At 51.1% G+C, this 19,644-nt stretch overlaps 1 protein-coding gene across 1 annotated transcript; it reads left to right on the top strand.

Moving 5' to 3' along the window:
- Window positions 1–1,680: 1,680 nt before the first annotated feature.
- CDR2L (cerebellar degeneration related protein 2 like) lies at window positions 1,681–18,128 on the top strand (the record flags this gene model as incomplete). Its single annotated transcript, XM_080356395.1, has 5 exons — window positions 1,681–1,759; window positions 13,007–13,119; window positions 14,391–14,539; window positions 15,482–15,646; window positions 17,243–18,128. 5 exons carry the CDS (start codon window positions 1,681–1,683, stop codon window positions 18,126–18,128), a joined length of 1,392 nt encoding a protein of 463 aa, XP_080212521.1.
- Window positions 18,129–19,644: the final 1,516 nt, after the last annotated feature.

The raw sequence follows: 19,644 nt of genomic DNA, 5'->3' as shown, positions 1-19,644 counted from the left end.
GTTAAGGCAGAAGACTTTCCAGGCTGTCACTGGATTTTGGGATCATGTAGCTGTGTATAGAGAGGTCTGTGAGGAGAGAAGGGGAGAGGAATCGTCTACAATTTCTCTCTTATTTTCTGCTTTCTCTCCCTGCTCTGCTGCTGTACGGAGAGCTGAGTACATCACCCTCTCTTTCATCATCTGGGGGCTCTCAGCTGCCTGTCACTGCTGGACTGGACAGAGTTTTCTGACACAGATCCCATCTTTTCTGGATGCACAGTCTGCTGCTCTTGCGTAAACATCTCATATTGCCTTTTCTGTAGGTGTCAGTGCAAGGTAATGCAATAAAATATAAACCCAGGGAGTTCCATCACACAGAAGGCAAAAAAAAAATCATCTAAACGCACTGTCACATGAGTTAATTTGGATCTTAGAGTCTCTGATGGATTCCAGGGCTGACAAGGACAAATAAACCCCCTTGGACCAAACTCCACACTAGCAAGTAGGAGAAAGACCACCCTCTCTGACCCTTATTCCCTTAAACTGAAAAGCAAGTGCCAAAATCCCGAGTCTTTTCTGAACTTACTTGTATGTAACAGACACATCTCCTTCTCAGAGCTCTACAAATTCTCATTTCCCTCAATTTTAAGCTCCTTTCACCCTTCAGAAAGACGTAAGATTTTGTCCTTAAAAATAAGAGAGAAACGTGCATCAGAAGCACTGTTTTCTCATTGGGGTGCAAAATAGGGAGAACATAGAGCACAGGTATCTAACTCATTTTCACCGGGAACAATTTAGCTGCAGCTACTCCTACATTTATACAGTCCTAAAATTGCATTTGGCCATTTGAAGGCAACCGTGAGGCTGATGTGGCTCCCGGTGAAAATGAATTTGACACCCCTGACCTAGAGGAAGAACGAGGGAAGACACAACGCTAAGGTGATGTTCTGGGGTTGTCTGTATGGGTGTCCTCTTTCACAGCCCCAGCTATGGAGCTTGGAAACACCCCCGCCTTGAAGAGCAACCCATTCAAACCCACCCAGGCAAAGAAGGCACCAACATCCCCACCAAAGTCACAGAGAACCTCCTGGCAAGGCCAGGTCACCCTCCTCATCCTAAGCAGCGCTGGAGGGAGCCCTGTTTCTGCCTGATCTCCCCGGGGGCGCAGGGACCCAGTTGTGTTGACTGCGGGGCAGCACCCCCCACCTTGCTGACCCCACACCCCGCTCCCTGCAGCCCCGCTCTGCGCTGGGCGGAGAGGAGGAGGAGATGAAGGAGGAGGAGGAGGCCGGTCTCGCCTCGCCCTTCCCTCTCGCCGGGTTTCCTTGCAGCATTTCCATGCTAGAGGTCTCCACCGAGCTGCGGAGCGAGGCTGTGCCTGCGCCGGGCCCTTCTTCCTTCCTTTGTGCATCCCCCAGCCCGGCTGCAGCCGTGTCCCCCCGCGCCGGCCGCCACGTCCCCGCTTCATCGCCCCTTCCCGGAGCCTCCCCCAGGCCTGAAGGCAGGAGAAAGCCGTCCCCCCGGGCTGGCAGAACCAGGGCAGGGGCGAAGCGCTGGGTGCCACGTCGTGACATCCCCCCCCGCCCCGTTCCCGGGGCACCGAGGCCGCATCCCCGCCCGCATCCCCGCATCCATCCCCGCTCCGTGTTCTCGGGTCCCCTTTGGCGGATGCTGCGCGTCTCCCCGGGCCGCTGGTGCTAAATGCTGAACGCCGACAGGATGGAGGAGTTTCAGAGCGAGGAAGAGGAGCCCTGGTACGACCAGCAGGACCTGGAGCAGGGTAAGGATGGGGACACCCGGGGATGGCGGGCCAGGGGGATGCGGGGGCAGAAAAGGCGCAAATCCTGGGTAGGGGAGGTCAGGATACCTTCTCTGAAGATTCAAATTTGCTTGGCAAAGCCGGTGCCTCGTCCTGCAGTGGCATCTCCGTGGAAATCTCGGCTTCACTGCTTCAAGCCACTGTCCTGGCCATGAAAGTTTAAACCCGATGGATAGAGACAGGGAGCCCAGATCTGTCCTGAGCCCTAGGGGCTAAAACATTTGCAGTGTTACATCCACAAGGAAGCCAGTTCCCCAAAAAATTTGCTGTGGGCAGAATGAAAGATGGGTAGTTATGACATTGCTTTCATCTCAGAACAGTTGCAGGCAGAGTTAGCAGGCACACGAGTTAGTAATTAATACACTGGAAATAATGTGTGGCTAAGCTGAGGATGTTGAAAGTGTCTCTCAAAAGCTTTTGCTGTCCAAGCCAAATCCAAAGGGACCTTCAGCTTCTAAGTCACCTAGTTACTTCTTGAGATTTCTCCAATCAGCCATAAAAGCAGGAGAAATTGAGAAGGAGAAAAAAAATCAAGGCCAAGTTTCAAACAGCAAAAACAGCCTTGCTAGAGGATAAACATTCACTTGTGTAGTTTGTTTTGAAGTAACTGTACCTACGTTTGCACTAGTGCTATGTAATGTCTATCCTAAGGCTGGACAGTTGATAGCTGTGGATATTTGGGGCTTTTTTTTTTTTTTTAAATTTATTGTAATTATCTTAGTATTTTGAATCCACACACAATAAGCAAATAACTGGAAGAAGTCCTGATCGCCAGTGGCCCAGGAATGAACAGAACTGATTTGTCAGTGCATAGCAAAAAAAGTCATTCCTAACTAAATACAGTACCCATCTGACACGTTGCACTATAGGTATGGTAGTTATACATTTGCTTTCGCCAGCTGACTGTCAGCCGGGCCGTGTGGTCCAGCTGCAGTGCCTCTGCCCACCGAAGCTCCAGTACATTATGTCATGATTTAAAGTTTACACAACTTCAGCTGCAGGGCAGAGGCCCAGCAAGGAATGACAACCAGCTCCCCAGGGATTGTTGCAGCTGGTTTTTAACCCCAATTTCTCAGTTAATAGGAAGTACCAACAGCGGGATAGTGGGCACTGTTCTCCGGAACAACGCTCAGATTAAGCCAGAGCAGAGTACGGATATGGAGCTATCAGCTGAATAAACAGTGCAGCCTTTGACTGCTCAGAAATTCACATTTCTGGGTGACGTCTTCCCATGGCTCACAAGGCACTTGGGCACTGCTCCAGGGGCAGGATGCAGGCTGAGCAACAGCAGAACTACAGATGAATATAGGCAGCGTTGAACAACACGGGACCGATTGATTTTTAGCCCATCGCTGTCCCTAGTGTCAGGTTCATGAGTCAGCACTGGCACCGTTCAACTGGCTCACAACAATAAAACCACCTTCCCACTGCAGGCCAGGTTCGCAGCTCTGTCCCAGCTGTGTAAATGCAGAATAACTGCCTCGAGATGATGGATTGATGCCGGGGATAGACTCCACCTTTGAGCACATACAGGACTGGAGGGAAACACAGATCCAAAACAAAGCCCAGCTGTGGGGTTTGCAGCCTCCAGTACAAATGGGGGCTGCACAGGCTTGCACGAACTCAGAAGGAGAAATGGGGAAGGCTTTAACTAAAATCACCCAACTGGAAAGGTCCTACGGGGTAATTACAACCGTAATTAATTTGGATGGTTCACAAAGCATCACGAAGGACAGTGCAAGACCTTGTCCACATGCACTGTGCCTGTGCATTACAACCAGAGCAGCATCTAAGGTCTTTGGAGATGGAACAGCCTTGGAGCTGTTGGCTTGGAAATGGGGGGTGAAAGATGTCCAGCGTAGCATGATTACCAGGCGGTCGTGGGCCAGCATTACTAAGAGGATTGGCATGCCAGCAGCCTGGGGTCTGCAGAAACCCACGACTGGCAGCAGCGCCAAGAAGGCAGAGGACAAAAGCACGGGCTTAAAGCCTGTTCCTGAGGAGCGAGGGGTGGGAGAAAGAAGAAGCATCCTAAGCTAGGAGTGGAGAAGGTTCTTCTGTGAACCAGTTGATTCCTGGGCCTTTATTGTCATTTCACAGCATCAAATATTTATTACATTTACATCCAAAACTGTTTGCTAAGCAACGGATGGCTTAACCGGGAGCTCTGTGATGATTATGTTAATTAACCATTTTAGCACCACAGCGCAAATTGTACCTCTGAGCACCTGTTACGTTCCTCCCCATCCTCCACAGAGCTTTGCCTTACTGAAGTAACTGATTTTTCAATAAAGTAGATCCCAATTGCTCTTTTTCCCCCTGAAGTGCCCACTGCATTGACCACCTGCCTTGGAGGCAGCAAGATCTGGTCCCCAGCCTCAAGGCCCCTCCAGCCTCGTGCAAATGAAGCTGGTACCTTTCAGATTCCTCCCCCAGCTCCCCGGCGTGCCGTAAGCCTGCCTGGTTCAAGGCATTGTACCAAAACGCCTTAGCACATTGCAGCAGAGACTCAAACCCCAGCCAGGAGACTTAATGGCAAGGAAACAGTAGTGGCATCCTCTGAGGTGTTTTCATTCTTATGATGTTTCCTCTGGGAAGGCTTCCTGATTTGAAGAAAGTGATAAAAATGGAGCTTAGATTACTTGGTAGTGTGGCTTTGCTTATTGCCAGGATTTCTAAGCATGAATAGCTGTCAGCACTGCTTTGTTCAGCCACAGGCTTCCATGGGCTGGGGAGTCTGTACCTCTGAGCATTAAAGCTAGAATATGGTGATGGTGAACCTTCCTCCAGCCATTGGGAACTGATGATGTGGCTAGAGTTGCATCATACCCTGTGCACAGGGTGTGCGTGCAGCCAGATCCCGAGAGAATGAATGAGCTAAAATTAGAGATTCTGAGCTGGGGATAAGTGGGGACACCTCTTCTGTTCATCAGAAGCATTTGTGTTCAGGACGGCTGTGTGCCAACTCAGTCGCATCTGGATCCCAGCGGAGGGGAGACCAGACCCAGCAGCTCCCTCTGTCAGCCACTTCCAGCCCTCATCTCCCCAGCAGCAATCTCCTGAGTCCTCCTCGCAGCCACTCCACTGCATCCCCTGATCTCCCCGGCCTCCCTGTCCCCCTGCCAGCACTCAGGTCTAAGCCAAAGAGCAGAGCTCAGCCCAAGAGGAGGGCTCCAAAGCCACCTTTGCGGTCCCTGGAGCATCAATACAGCTGAAGCGCTGGGGCAATTACTCCCATGTAAATCAAACAGCTTCACACTGCTCCAAGTTAGCCAGCAAGACCAGAAATAATACCAAAACCAATACATCAGCTCATTGCCACAGCGAGACTGATAGCCCTCTCCTCCTGGGCAACCACAGCAACTTTTTGGCGAAACCATCTGCAATGCAGGCTTAGGACTTGACGGCTATAACCTCTAAAGGTCTCCAGATTTAAGGATCTTATTTTAATTCCTCTTCCTCCTGCCAAGCACCTGATTGCTTGCATGCTAAGAAGGAAAATGACACAAGGTGCTGAGCTTGCACCACTCCCAGCTCATCCGCGCAAAGACACAGAGTCATCAGCACTCCGGCGATCAGCTCCTGACATTGGGATGAACCCAGGGGATCAGTGCCAGCACCCTCACCTGCCTGTTTTCTGCATCACCCAGCCTGTGTGGAGTGGTCCATAGTGCTGCAGTTCACCCTCAGCCTGCCCAAAGGATTCATTGTAGTGGGGAGCAGGTGGCACCCCAAATTCTGTCCCTTGTGATGCTGTTATCCCAGCGGTCCAGCTCGTGGGACAAGCCAGGCAGCTTGCCTGTCCTCCAGGAGCACAGCAGTTAATCCACCACCCTTCCTTCCCAGCGGCAAGCCAGGAGGACGGACAGGGTTTTGCCTGCAGTAGCTGAGCCAGTTACTTATTTAGCGGTGCGGTACAGCAGGCACCTTGTGGAAGTGGAAAGTTTTCAGTGACTAATTGCTGAGCTGCTTGGGAATGACAAGGGGCACTAGAAAAGTCACAAGAGACAAGTAAATGAGATGACAGTTAGGTTAGTCTGAGGAAGGGATGAGAGAGGAGGGGAAAAAATGATAATATATATAGATGTATTTTCCTAGAATAAAAATTCCCCTGTTACGGGAAGGCAGGAAGAAAATGGAGCATGAAAGAGCCCCACACAGCAACTTCCAGGATCTCCGTCCTGTTCTCTCATAGGAATTCCTTCCTACATCTGAACCCCAGGCACATCCTTCCAGCTGTGTGAGGGACCAGAACTAGAGGAAATGCTGGAAAGAAAATAAGAGGCAAAGGGGAGGAAAAAAATAAAAGAAAAATCAGATTTCCATATCTCCCCTCCTGAAACAATCAGCTAACAGTGGCATTTCTCCTTGGCAAGGCCATGTGTGAAGGATTTACGGTCCGAGCGCTGAAGGACGTTCCTCCCACAGCAGCCCAGGGACTGGCAGTGGTTGTCCCACACCGTCTTCCAGTCCTCGTTCTTCCCTCCCGTACAGCCAGCTCTGGCGGGTGACAGGGTGGATGCACTGACTCAGCGTGGCAGTCAGGAGCCTCTTGGAGCTGTGACAGCACCCAGGTCCGATCCTGCTCCTGCTAACAGCGGTGCCAGCGCTAATGCACAGCTCGCTCACTCCCGCACATCTCTGCTAAAGGGCCTTTCCCAGAGCAAAACAGTGGTATATTGCATCATTATGGCTTCCAAAGCTGCTGCTTAACCTGCTCAAAAACACATACGTGGGCCAAGAATTCAGGAGAATATCTCAGATACAAAATACCCCGGAGGAATGAGACCAGATGTTACACAACTGCCGGTCTTCGCACAGCTGGGAATTTTAACGTAACAAACAGTTGTAAACCTTCTCTCCGAACCCTTCCAGTTCTTTTAATGGTTTAAACAGCCTGTTCCTCTGCAGCCTTCTGGGAAGTCACTCTGGTTTATCCCATGCGCAGCTGCCCTGGCACCGCTCAGTTACCTCCTCTCCTCCCTGCAGATCTCAGTCCTTCAAGCTGGTAATGTCCAGCTCCATGCTGACCTCTTCCAGCTATGCAGCTGCAGCCATGGCAGGACATTCTCATGCTGCCTTCCAAGTTTTCTTGGCCTGCAAGAAGGTGGTGCAGGTTTGGGTGTTGCTGGAGAGGATGCTCATCATCCTTGCCAGTCCTGGGTCAGTTACAGCCTCCTGCCCCCAAAACACACCAGGGAGATGAGATTGCCACATGGCATCAATCCACTTATCTGTTTCTTTAGCTTTAAAGGAGTAAAAGCCTCTGTTCATGGTTCTCTGCATCTGAACATAATTAATTAGTTGGAGCTTTGCTGCCCGGAGGAGGGGTGCGTGCAGGAAAACACTGGCTGCCTTTCTCCCTGATCTTCCCTCGCTTCTTCTCCCCAACAACTCCACTTTTCAGTATTTATTTAGGACACTTTCTGATGCAGGTGCACTATCAGAGCCTCTGAGCCACCAGTCACTGGGCTCTTTGAAACCATTTTAGCCTACAAGGCAAACATGGGCACCGAGGCTGTTTAGATAAGAGAACAGCAGGGAAAGATGCAGATGGGGCCCAGCCACGGTCTAATAACATACTCTGTGTTATCATGCTCTAACAACTTGGCAAAATGCACATCGATTGCTGTGGGCACGGCGATGGGACTGCTCTGTATGTGTTCGTACAGACACAGCGTTTAAGCAGAGGTAACCATCCTTGGATTCGAATGTTAATATAAAGGGGAGGCTTTGGGGCACAGAATGATAGAGGGCAGAAAGAAAAAGATGAGCATCAATTAAATAAATAATAATTTTAAAAGCCTTATGAGCATCTGAGAATAATAAAAAAAAAGAATTGCTGATAGAAAGGAAATACCAAATAGGACTGAAAAATGCAGAAAGCGAGGAAGGGAGCAGCAGGGGCTGGAGGAGGTCCCAGCAGCACAGCCTGGGAGACACCGCGCATCCTGAGCCCCTCGTCCTGCCTGGGGTGGGGGGTCCACCCAGAGGGAGCGGGATGGGTTGCTGCCCTAATTCCCTCCCAGGGTTTTCCACCCGTTGGTGCTGCCACTTTTGCTCAGGGGACTAGAGACAGGAGGGAGGGAGCTGCTCTCATAGTGCTGTGCCTGCCTCTCCCCTCTGCAAACCGCATCTCTGCCACCAGCCGAGCTCCCCCCGAGCAGGGAAGCTTGTGAAGCCGAAGGCAGCCCAGGGGTACGTAACAGATTACGCAAGAGAAAGAAAAGGAGAAAAAAAAGAGCAGGAAATCCAGCAAATCTCATTAAGCTAACAGAAATAGCCGTGTGCCCAACATCAGCCCAGCCTGGCTAAAGCCATAGTTTGAAGCAAGGAGGGGAAGAAGGTGGATGCTGCTGCACTCACTGCCTTTGTGTTTCACCAAAACCCACAAAACAGCAGGTGCAAAGCTGAATTGGGTAGGAAAGTCTGAGTTATACCAGCATAAAAGGGATGGAGAATCCAGCCCTCAGCAGTAGCACTGGAGGCTCTGACAGGACAAGAGCCACCTGTGGAACGGGCACATTGAAAAGGCTTTTCCAGGTTGTTCAGGAGATGCTGTGAGGTGGCACTTGCTTCTCTGCACCCCAGCACGTTCCATTGCAAAGGCTTATAAGGGCTAAGGACACCGATTGCCTCCATCACCTGTCACGGAGCAACAGTAAGTGATACACAAAAGCTGATCTTCATTGTAATACACCCAGACAGCACAATCCCTTGCAACTAAGAAGAAAAATAAATGAGCAGCAAGTACACCCTACCCTGGGGTAAACTAGCACAGCATCATTTATTTAGATTCTGAAAGGAATAATTGCACCTACCCTTGACTCTAAGTACCCGTGTGTAATGGAGCAGACAGCAAATGCAATTAAATTAAACATCAACAGCATTAAACATCAGTTCTTAACTCTCAACCTACCCTATCCATCAGCTAACAAGCACCCTGAACTCCTCTGGAGCCCCCACACCAGAGCTCCGCTGGCTGCTCCTGCTCTTCAGCAGGTCAATTCAGCATTTGCAGTGGTAGGAGGGGACCAGAGCAGCCCTTTCTGCAACCCCAGACATTTAGGAAGGGCCAAGTAATTCCTTAATAGATGCTCAGCTGAAAAGCACCTGCAAAAACATGCACCATAAACCCCTGCTTTTTAGTTCTGTGAGCCAAAAGACTCCTAACATCCCCCTCCAAGCCTGCCTGCCTGCCTGCCTTATGGGCTGGGAACAGGGTTGGGTTATTTAAAGGTGAGGAGCACAGCAAAGCATCCCCCAAACTGTGCTCAGAGCAGCGGGCACGTTCTCTCACAGCCCAGACATGTGAATCCCTCGATGCAAGAAAGACGATGGGAAAAGGCCCAAAACAGCTGCTCCAGATGGTGGCTTCCTCCAGAAAGCCGTGTTTTCATGGACCATCTGAATAGCTACGGGATCAGCCGAAACCTCCCCATCTCACCAGGCTTGTGCTCCCCTAACGCCATAACCGAGAGATGCTGGGGGAGAAAACCCTTCAGGGGACGGGCTGTGGGAAAGACACAAACAGCTGCAGACCAGCACTGGGAAGGCAGAAACGGCTCCGAACTCTCTTTATGCTGCTGTGAAGGCTGGGGAAGCACTCGGCTCCACAGCAGCCCCGTGCAGCGCACATCTGCCTGTGCCAGGATTGCCAGGGGCTGCTGCAGCGGGGGAACACCCTGCGGTTCGGTCCTCGCCTCTTTTAGTTAAAGACAAACTGCTAGAGCTTCTGGATAAGGATTTTGGTGTTTTTTCCAAAGCATCCTCAGTGACACAGAGCTAGGAGAATTATCGCTGGGCTGCTGATGATGATCTTTGCAGCTCCAGCACAGCTGCCTCCTGGATGTGCTGCCCTGCCGTGCTCCCTGGTACTGAGCGCTGCTGCGATTCAACTCCTGCTCCCTTCCTACCAAATGGTCTTTTTCTCCTTCCCCTCCCTCCTTGCTCAGGCACCTTTCCCGCAGAAGCTTGCAGGGAAATGCAGCCTCCATCCCTCCCTCTGCTTCGCTCCAGAGGCACAGCTCTTTGGGGACGGGGGGTGTCTCCATGGTTTGTGTTAATTAGAAGGGTCACGTCAACACTTAAGGATACTGGGAGCCAGGGGGCACGGAGCTGGTGCTGCCCAGGACAGTTTGCATCCACAGTCCTCTCCCATATAGGGTTTGGGCAACACCAAGTCCCCCATTTTTGAGGTTGAACGTTGGCCGTTCCACAGCGGTGCCTTCAGCACAGGCACTGGAGGGATGGGGCACATGGAGCCGGCACGCAGCACGGCCGCTCCCCACCACTTCAATTCTCTGCGTCAAGAGGGGAGGGGCAAGGGAGGCATCAGCATATCTGCTAAATTAGGGCACGTCGTACAGCACTGGCTGGCTGATCTGGCAGTACAGAAGCAAAGAGGAATATAAAAAAATTGTGGGGAAACCAGTGCTATGCAGAAAGAATCACCAAATTCCTAAACAGTTCTTTTTTTGCCCTCAACTTGCTGAAATTTCACGTTCAGCCTCAGGTTTCCAAGGTCTCAAAGGAGAGGAGCTGTGTGCTCCCCCAGCCTATGCAGAGCCACAATTAGTGCAAAAAAGATAGAGAGAATCTGGTTTAAAGATGACGTTAAAGCACGTAGCATCCCCTCCCTCCCCACAGTCCCACAGCCTGGGGGCAACCAACAGGTGGGGATGAGGAGGGATGAGACAGGATTAACGAGGATGCTTTGGCTGGCAGGCGAGGAGTGAGTGTGTGCGTGTGAGGGTGGCTGAGGCTGTTAAAAGACACTAAAAGGACCAGCTCCCCCGTGTCCTTCAAGCCCAGAGTCTCTCAGGCCCTTACGCTCAAAATGGAACCGAAGAATCAATTTCCTCCTCAGAGCTCAGCCCCGTTCTTTCCTTTTTCCCACCGTCCCCAAACGCCGCCCATTTCCCCCATTAAATTATTGCTGACAGAGCCCTTTAAATTACAATGCAGGATCTTGTGCTGCCTAATCCACTTAACTCAACCCCAGCTGATTAAATTGAATGCCATATGGTGAGGGAGCACTGGTGTAATCCTCAGGGACGGGGACACACTTGACTCATTACCTGGAGCACAGCACGGAGCCCTCTTGCTACTCATCTCTGGGCCGAGACCCCACTTGCTACAAGGGATGCCGGTCCCCAGCAACGACGTCGGCTTTGGCAAGGTGGCGGTGCCATTAAATACAGCCCCAAGCAGCTTAAAGGCACAAATTGTCCTCCATCTCTGCTGGCATCTGGCTGTCCCCCCATCCCCAGCTGGTGCAGCAAACACTCAGTTTCCCAAGGGAACTTTGGAAATTGGATAAATTTGGTGATTTAAATTAAAAAAATAAATATATATATATGTGTGTGTGTATATATATGTATATATATATACATATATATATGTGTGTGTGTGTATATATATATGTATATATAGGTGAGGGGGTTGTCCATGGGGAAATGTGCCAATATCTTAATTGCACCGATAGCTGGGATTGCAGCCCTCAGACCAGGTCACTGTGCAATGATTAGGATTATAGTTAAAACGGTCACAGCCTAGAATAACATCCTGCAATGTAAACCACAGCTGGAGAGCACATTCCTGTGGCAAAAGGGAGATTTGGGGACACACAGAGCAGCTGTTGGCTGGACCACATCTGGGGAACCAGCACCACTGGAACTGCATGGAGAGAAAGACGGTCATCACCCAAACTAATAACATGTCAGCACCTCACACAGTGCAGTGTTTTCCATCAGCAAAGCCCCATCCCACGCACTAACAGCACTCATCCCCCTGAGCACTCGTGTCCCAGAGGTCAGTGTGAGCTCGTTTTGTGATGTGCCATTTGAAGTGTGAGAGATCAGTGACTTTTCCACGCTCAGAATACAGCCTAGATGTCCTGACTCCCCTCCTTCTTGTCCTAGTGACCGAGTACCTCTTTTTCCCAATCAGCTGCACGGCCAAATAAACCACTGGCAGAAATGACAGCTGCTCCCAGCCATGGCAGAGCCTTTGCAAAGCACATCCTTAGCTGCAGACTAGAGAGGAGCGTTATGATGGGCTGAGAAAATGCCAGGGCAGGAGACCCAGGTCCCCTCACGTGCTGCAGGATCCTCAATCCTTAATTATCTCAAACTGCATGATAACCATACCAGAGAAAGAAAGAGCAATAACACACACCAGGATCTCTTTCCTTACCTTTTAAAAGGTTTAATGTCAGATTTTTTCAGTCTGCCACCCTAAGAAACTCACCTCAGAAAGCACCACGAAAAATAGAAACCCACATGCTCACAAGAGGCCAGGCTTTAAGAAGACAAGCAATTCCTGTGAAAGCAAAGGGATGTTATCAGAGCCAGCTGTGCCCCCCCCAAGCCCACAAACAGCATCACCTGAGGTGCTAAAACTTTGGCCAATATAGGATTCCCAGGGTCCTGGGGCTTTTTCTTTACCCAGGAGCAGCAAACCCAGTGTTTGAAGCCAACCACACTGTCAACACCTATAGTTCACTCCTCCTGAAGTCCAACTATTTTGGTAGCTTCCTGAAGGCATTTAGAGGTGGCAAAGAGTGAACACAAAGCAGTTCATCCTCACCACGGAGCTGCCCCAAGGAAAGCACCGCAGACCCGGCCAAGGCAGCGCTGCCAGGGGGGCGGGTTGAATTTGGGAGATGTTTCCAGCCCCCTCGGGCCACACATGGGTTTATTACTGCTGTCAGTCTGTTAGCGGGTGATGGATGGAGGCTGACAGGGAAGGCAAGGCACTCCCTTCGTTAGAGATAATAATATAATTTACAGAGCCCCACAGGGCTTTGCCAACCCTCACTCTCATTCTGAGGGATGCTGAGCCCCTCAGCCCTGCGGGTCTCTGTGATGGGGGATGGAGGTGCTGAGCAGCTGCCACAGCCACACCTGGGGTCTGATCCTGCCTATGCAGTGTGTAAGCGCAGTGCAGGAGGGTTACACGCCAGCTGGGCACCAAATCCTTGCACGGAAGAGCTGCAGATGTCCCAGGCTCGGCCTCCCCTTCTCCTGCAGCCCAGCAGGACAAAAGAGGCCAAATCCTGTACATCCCGTAAGCACACATCCATCCCCAAACCTGCCAATAAAACCAGCGCCGTGCAAAATGTGTCACCGCATTTGGTGCGGTGACATTCAGGGACCCCACTGCACCCACGGGAACTGCAGCAGCTTTGTCCCGTCTGCTTTTCAGACTTGCACTTGGCTGCGGAGCTGGGGAAGACGCTGCTGGAGCGCAACAAAGAGCTGGAGGACTCCCTGCAGCAGATGTACGCCACCAACGAGGAGCAAGTGCAGGAAATCGAGGTAGGGGCACAGTGGGGACGGGAGCTGCTCGGCCACCACTGTCACCTAAGGGTGATGGTGAGGAAGGGATGGTTCCACCAATGCCACCAGCTCAGATGCAGGAGAAAGGAAGGGATGCGCCTTGGGGATGGGAGTTAAAACCCATTCAGCCCTGGAGAGGATCCTCTTTCCCCATTAAGTGGGATTTTTCCCATTCTCACATCCCCACTCCCTGCCCGGATGTGCACACCAGATTTTGGCACCAGGTTGCATCTGGAGCACGTTTGGCCTTTCCCCGCCCATCTGCCAGCCTTCACACTCGCTTCTCTCTGCTCTGCTGCTGCTTTCCCTCGATTCCAGTTATTCATAACCACGTTTGTTCCCAGCTGGCCCCTCGGCACCCCCGTAACACAGCCCCCTTTGTTAGAGGCATAAAATAGCTCTTTCTCCACGAGCTGCAACCTAAATCACTGTTTCAAACATCCTTTGGGGTCAGGGCAGTATTTCTAAGAGCCCAAAGAGCTGAGCTTAGAGGCCATAAACCCGCTGTGCCAGGAGGGTTTTCATCTACTGGAAAACTTCTAGGGATCTGTGAATTAAGAAAGGAATATCAGAAATGGCTTGATTTAAAAGGGTGCGGAGCAGAGCAGCACGTGATGGCAGCAGGGATCTGACAGCTGATGTCCAAGGATGCTGGTGGGTGTATTTATCTGTCCTTCAGGAGCACGTCCACCGTGGATTTGGGATCTGGTCCCAGGTCAGGGTGAGCACCTGAGCAGATGCCCCCCTCACAGTCTTTGCAGGATAAAATCCCGCAATGACAGATTCATAGAAAGGGATCTGCAAACACTCAGAAACCATGAGGCTCCTCACATTTCACAGGCTCAGAGTTTTAGCCTGAATTCCCAAGGAAAAACAGCTTCTGCAATCGATCTGTCAGACGATCCAGTAACCAACTGGCCAATTTCAGTCAACTTTGGTGGAGGGTCACGGTCCCAGGGATATCAGCTTTCTTTGGGTACTGGGAATAAAAAAGCAGCTGAATAGAGAGAGATTGAGGTTTGTGCCTTTCACAGAGGGCACGGGAAGTTCAATCGTATTTTAGACACAAAAGTATTTACAGTGGGCAGGGCTCTGGATATTTCAGCTGTTGGAAAAGGCTTCAATCAGGTCAAGGATAAACTAGCCACAAAATACAATATCAGAGGAAGTAAAGGCTGTAGGAATTCCTGCCTGTGAAACAACCTGGATTTTGGCTGTGGAGTATTTGTAGTTTGTCTTTTTTTCTGCAGTACCTGACCAAGCAACTAGAGATGTTGCGGCAGATGAACGAACAGCATGCGAAAGTCTACGAGCAGCTGGACCTAACAGCACGGGACCTGGAGCTCGCGAACCAGAAGCTGGTGCTGGAAAGCAAGACATCCCAACAGAAAATACAGTGGTACGGCCTCCCCTCCTCCCACCGCAGCCACGCTGGACCCAGCAGACCTTCATTTCACCTCTCCCCGGCCCCAAAGCGCAGCCTGTCTTTGCTGTTTAAGGCATTCTCTTATCACTCCAGGTTTTGCAGCTATTTACAACACAAGCTGGTTAGCAGAGGTCAGCCGTGGCACAGACACCCCTGGGACCAGGGCTGGATAAAGGAAGGTCTGGAGCTGCCACAAGAGGCACGGCAGCCTCTTCTCCTCCTCCTCAGTTGTGTTTCCTTGAATAAAAGGCACATAATCAGATCAGGGAGGTCCCTAGCACACAGCAGAAACACCAGGCACAGATCCAGCATTCAGCAAAACCCTGGCTAGTCCATGCTAAAGCACCAATTTGTCAATAACTATTTCTTTCCTAAAACAGGCTCATGATCAAGGTCATCCCTGGCAAGAACAGGCTCAGCCACGTCCTTGCAGTGCAGCATCTTTTGCAAACAATTGTGCAGAGAAGGAGCTGTCGAGCAGAGGGTTTTACAAACTGTATTCACAGCCAGAACAAAACTAAATCTCTGCCCAGTCTCCCTGTGTTTATCTCTACAAGTAAAACAAGAGGAAGGGAATAAATAGCTCACCTGCTTGTTTTCAGTGCTGAGATACTCCAAGATAGTGCTTGTGTCCCAGAGGTGAACATTTTAGCCAACTGATTTGAGGACAGGGTGTCTCAAATTAGTATAATCCCTTGCCACAGCTCAAATCCCCCACCCTTTTCTACATTTTAAGAGTGATCATGTGGAGAAAGTCCAACCACTGCCATGAAAAGCAAGTGCTGTCACACTCCTAGGGCACACACTAGAAACTGGAAGCACCTTCCATAGACCGGCTTTCTTTATAGGGAAAAACCACTTTTCTAGGACCGGTGGTGCCTGACTCCTCACTCGTGCCCCCTCCTCTCTCTGCAGCTTGACGGAAACGATCGAGGGGCTGCAGAACCAAGTGGAGGAGCTGCAGAAGCAGGTGGAGGAAATGCGGAGCTTGGAGCAGCTCCGCATCCGGCGGGAGAAGAGGGAGCGACGCCGAACCATCCACACCTTCCCCTGCCTTAAGGAGCTGTGCTCCAGCCCCAGGTACCGCGCTTTGCCTTTAGCAACCCCTCCAAGCTTCTTCCCACCTCCTCTGCCCAGGGGTCAGCCGCTCCGGGGGTGCACAAAGCCCCACATACACCTCTATAGAGATCGAGGCTCTGCCTCAGGGCCTGAAACTCAGTGCTGGCGGTGAAGGGCGGACTTAGAATTATTGACTAGTTTGGGTTGAAGGGATCTTCACGGCTCCCCCAGTGCCACCCCTGCCATGACAGGGACATCTTCACCAGCTCAGGGTGCTCAGAGCCCCGTCCAGCCTGGCCTGGGATGTCTCCAGGGATGGTTCAGCCACCACCTCTCTGGCCAGTGTTTCACCACCATCACTGTACAAAATAGCTTCCTCATGTCCAGCCTGGATCTCATCTCCCAGCACAAGACCAGCACCTCTGGCCCACTGAAACTAGTTGAGATGGGGCATTTTTCCCTGTATCCCTCCAGAGCACCAGTCACACACCAGGTTACTCCACGTGCTGCCAAGTGCTGTACAAACACATCCAGCACTATTGCACACTTGATCCTCCTTAAAACCCAGCCACGCTGTTAATTCACTGACCTCAGGAGGACATTTCTTGCTCAGCTTTGTCCATAATAGAGGCTTCTTTAAATAGATAAGCAATCAATAAACTTTTTTACTGAAAGCACACCCTGCCAGAGGATATGAACAAAAGACACTTTTACTGCAGCAGCAAGGGGGATGTTATGAGGGCATAATCCAACCCCTAGCAAAATCTATTTAAGGTCTCAATGACTTTTCCTCCCAGTCCCCCCAGTCCCACTCCCCCCAGCGCCTGGGGTCCTCGGTTGGGTTTGCAGCTCTGCCGTTGGCTCCGAAGGTCAGGCTGCCCTTCTGTAACTGGGAAATCTGTTCAATACCCCCCGCGCAGCCGTGCCTCCCAGGGGAGGCCACGGTGGTTGCTCTTTTCCAATCTGCTCTAACCAGATAGGATGCCACGGGCACTTCAGACTGATTTCCCAACAGAAGCGTGAGGGAAGGGGGAGGTGCTTGTTGTGGCTTCCCAAATAGTGAAGCAGGGGCAATGGTGTCAAAACTCTCTGCCTGCCTGCCTTGCTGCAGAAATCTTCTCCCACTCTCTCAGGAGCACCTCCCAGCCACAGGGACATGGGGTGGCAGAGCCTCCACTGCTGGTTTTTGGATGGATGAGGTTTGGGGTTGTTGGCAGATGCAGTGAGGAGTTGGTGAACTCCTAAGCCTTCTACTGTCAGCTCAGACTGGTAGCCCTTGGACATTCATCCTTGCCTCCCGACAACATTGACAGCTTGTCCATTGACCAGATAAGCCTTTTACATTTTAGGGTTTAATTTCCCTTCTGTCTTTCATCACTGCTATCAAATGACACTGCAGGTTCTCTGGGACAGAAACCAGCCTCTGTGTCCAGAAGAGCCACAGCCACATGTTCTGGTCTCCTGACACATGGGAGGAGGCACATCTCCCTCCATGAGCTGACGTTACCTCCTTTCTGGGCATCACTGGAATTAGTTACATGACAATAAGACACAATCTGAGTGCTGCATGGCCTGTCACTTGGTCAGACTCTCTCAAGAGTCTTCCTTCCCTTTCAGGTATGAGGATGCGTTCCAGGTCCACAGCTCTTCCACAGAGTTCAACCAGAAGCCACTGGAGAGGGAGAATGAGCGTCTCCAAGCCATGGTGAACTCCCTGAGGTCCCAAGTCAACCAGGAGAAGCAGCGGAAGGAGCGGGTTGAGCGAGAGTACACCTCCGTCATCCAGGAGTACTCGGACCTCGAGCAGCGGGTGTGCGAGATGGAGAATTGCAAACTGCGCATCAAGGAGCTGGAAGCCGAGCTCCTGGAGCTGCAGCAGATGAAGCAAGTCAAGAAGTATTTGCTCAGCAGAGAAGACAACTTGTCCGAGGCCCTCCTTGAGCCGTTGAATAACGCCCCAGAAGCCGACTACATCGACCTCTCTGAGGAGGAGGGAGGAAAAAGTCACGGGCCGTCAATGACGCCTTCCCCAAACCACCCTGTCCGTAAGAGCTGCAGTGACACGGCGCTCAACGCCATCGTGACCAAGGACGCCGTGAGCCGGCACGAGGGCAATTACACGCTGCACGCAAACAATGTGCGCAAACGGGGCATGTCCATCCTGAGGGAGGTGGACGAGCAGTATCATGCCTTGCTGGAGAAGTACGAAGAGCTCCTGAGCAAATGCCGGCAGCACAAGGACAGCGTGCGCCACACGGGCGTCCAAACGTCCCGGCCCATCTCCCGCGACAGCTCCTTCAGAGACTTCCGAGGAGAGGGACATGAGCTGGAAGAGCGGAAAACCATGGAGAAGACCATCAGCAAACACGTGGAGGCGGTGGACAAGCGGCTGGAGCAGAGCCAGCCTGAGTACAAGGCTCTTTTTAAGGAGATCTTTTCCCGCATCCAGAAAACAAAAGCGGACATCAATGCCACAAAGGTGAAAAACAAGAGCAGCAAATGAGCCTTGCCTCTCTGCAAACTCCCACGTGCAATCGCAACCGCCAAGTCTTCTCCTCAGCCCCAGGAAACGCCACATGGCCCCACTGCTTTGAAGGTTCAAGAGGTCTACAAGCAAGAAAATGTCATGGAGACTCAACTCACTTTTTTTTAAGCTTGGGCTCCGGACAACTCGTTGGGACAATTGTACATTGTAGTTAGAGGATTTCACAAACTGTCTGACGGATCTCCGCATGAGTTGCTGCCGCTGACAGACATCACAACAGCAACGTAAACCGCACCACGGAAAAGGAAAACTGAACACCTCCTCCACCCTTTTCAGCTTGTCTTACAGCCCGATGATCTGCAAGCAAAAGCCTGGATGTCCTTAGGCATCCCGCCACAGCTGGAGCTCGATGTTTCAAAGTAGAACAATAAGCCATCAGAACTGCAGCGGCTGCTCCAGTACACCAGCCCAAGCTTCCACTTTGGTTTTATGGCTAAGAACCTACGCTTGCACCTAAGAGACACCTTCTCCTCCCCCACAGGGCAGTATGTTCTTGCTATTTAAGCCATTCTCTTACCAGTCAGGTTTTTCAGCTATTTACAATGCAAACTCATTGCAACTGGAAAAACTTGAAGAGAAACGTAAAACTGATTGTTCCATCTTCATCAGCGTCACTTAGTATTTCAGTCCATCCTCTCCAGACTTTGTAGGCATACGGGATTTCCTCGCTTTAAATCTGCCCCAGTATTTCAGCCCAGGTGAAGCACTGTGCTGGGCAGGAACTCAATCACCAGGGCTTTCCCATAAGCCAGACGAGAAGTGCTATTACAGTATCAAAGAGAGATTTTTCATCTCGTGGTCTGGGTACCGGCCCTCTGTGCTGTGCTCTTCAAGAGCTTCTCATTGCCCCATCGTAGCAGACTCCTCAAATACACCTTGTCTGGGCTTGCAGAACTGCCTACCAAGGACTCGCGCACAAGCAGAAGGATGAAGCATCACACTCGTACAGTAGCGCTCATCACGCGTTGCCCTCCACTTTTTGCTCTGAACATCCCCCCAGCTGAGAGGACAGATTTCAATCTTCTGCTGAAAATCATCTTTCTTGCCTGAGGAACTGTCTCCAAAGGTTGTCTCCTCTCAGTTCACTCCCCAGCACTGAAATCTCCTCGCTTTTGCTTCCACAGACATGCAAACACCCAGCCAAAAGGCTGCTGCAGTCTCAGGAATCACCGGTTTCCATTTTTCATGAACTAGATGTTGACTGTGTACGGTCAGACACGTGTTTTAGGCAGAGAAGCAGCATTTCTTTACAGCTTAGGCAACACCCTGAGCGTTGAGCCACAAGAAACAAGCAGTTCAGTGTAAGCTACCTATTCTGTAACCACCTGGAGACCAACTTCAGGCCAGATTTGGATTCTGATTTCACCAGCTTACATCCCAAAATCTTGGGGAAATGGTTGGGATTTTTGCCACATTGAGATAAATAAATGAGAATGTGGCTTTGGAGGGGGAAGACTGTTAAAATGTAATTATC

Source organism: Nesoenas mayeri (assembly GCF_963082525.1).
Source record: "Nesoenas mayeri genome assembly, chromosome: 19".
NCBI classification, from domain to species: domain Eukaryota; kingdom Metazoa; phylum Chordata; class Aves; order Columbiformes; family Columbidae; genus Nesoenas; species Nesoenas mayeri.
Note: the sequence above shows the minus strand (reverse complement) of the source record. Positions and strands in the feature narration are given on the sequence as shown.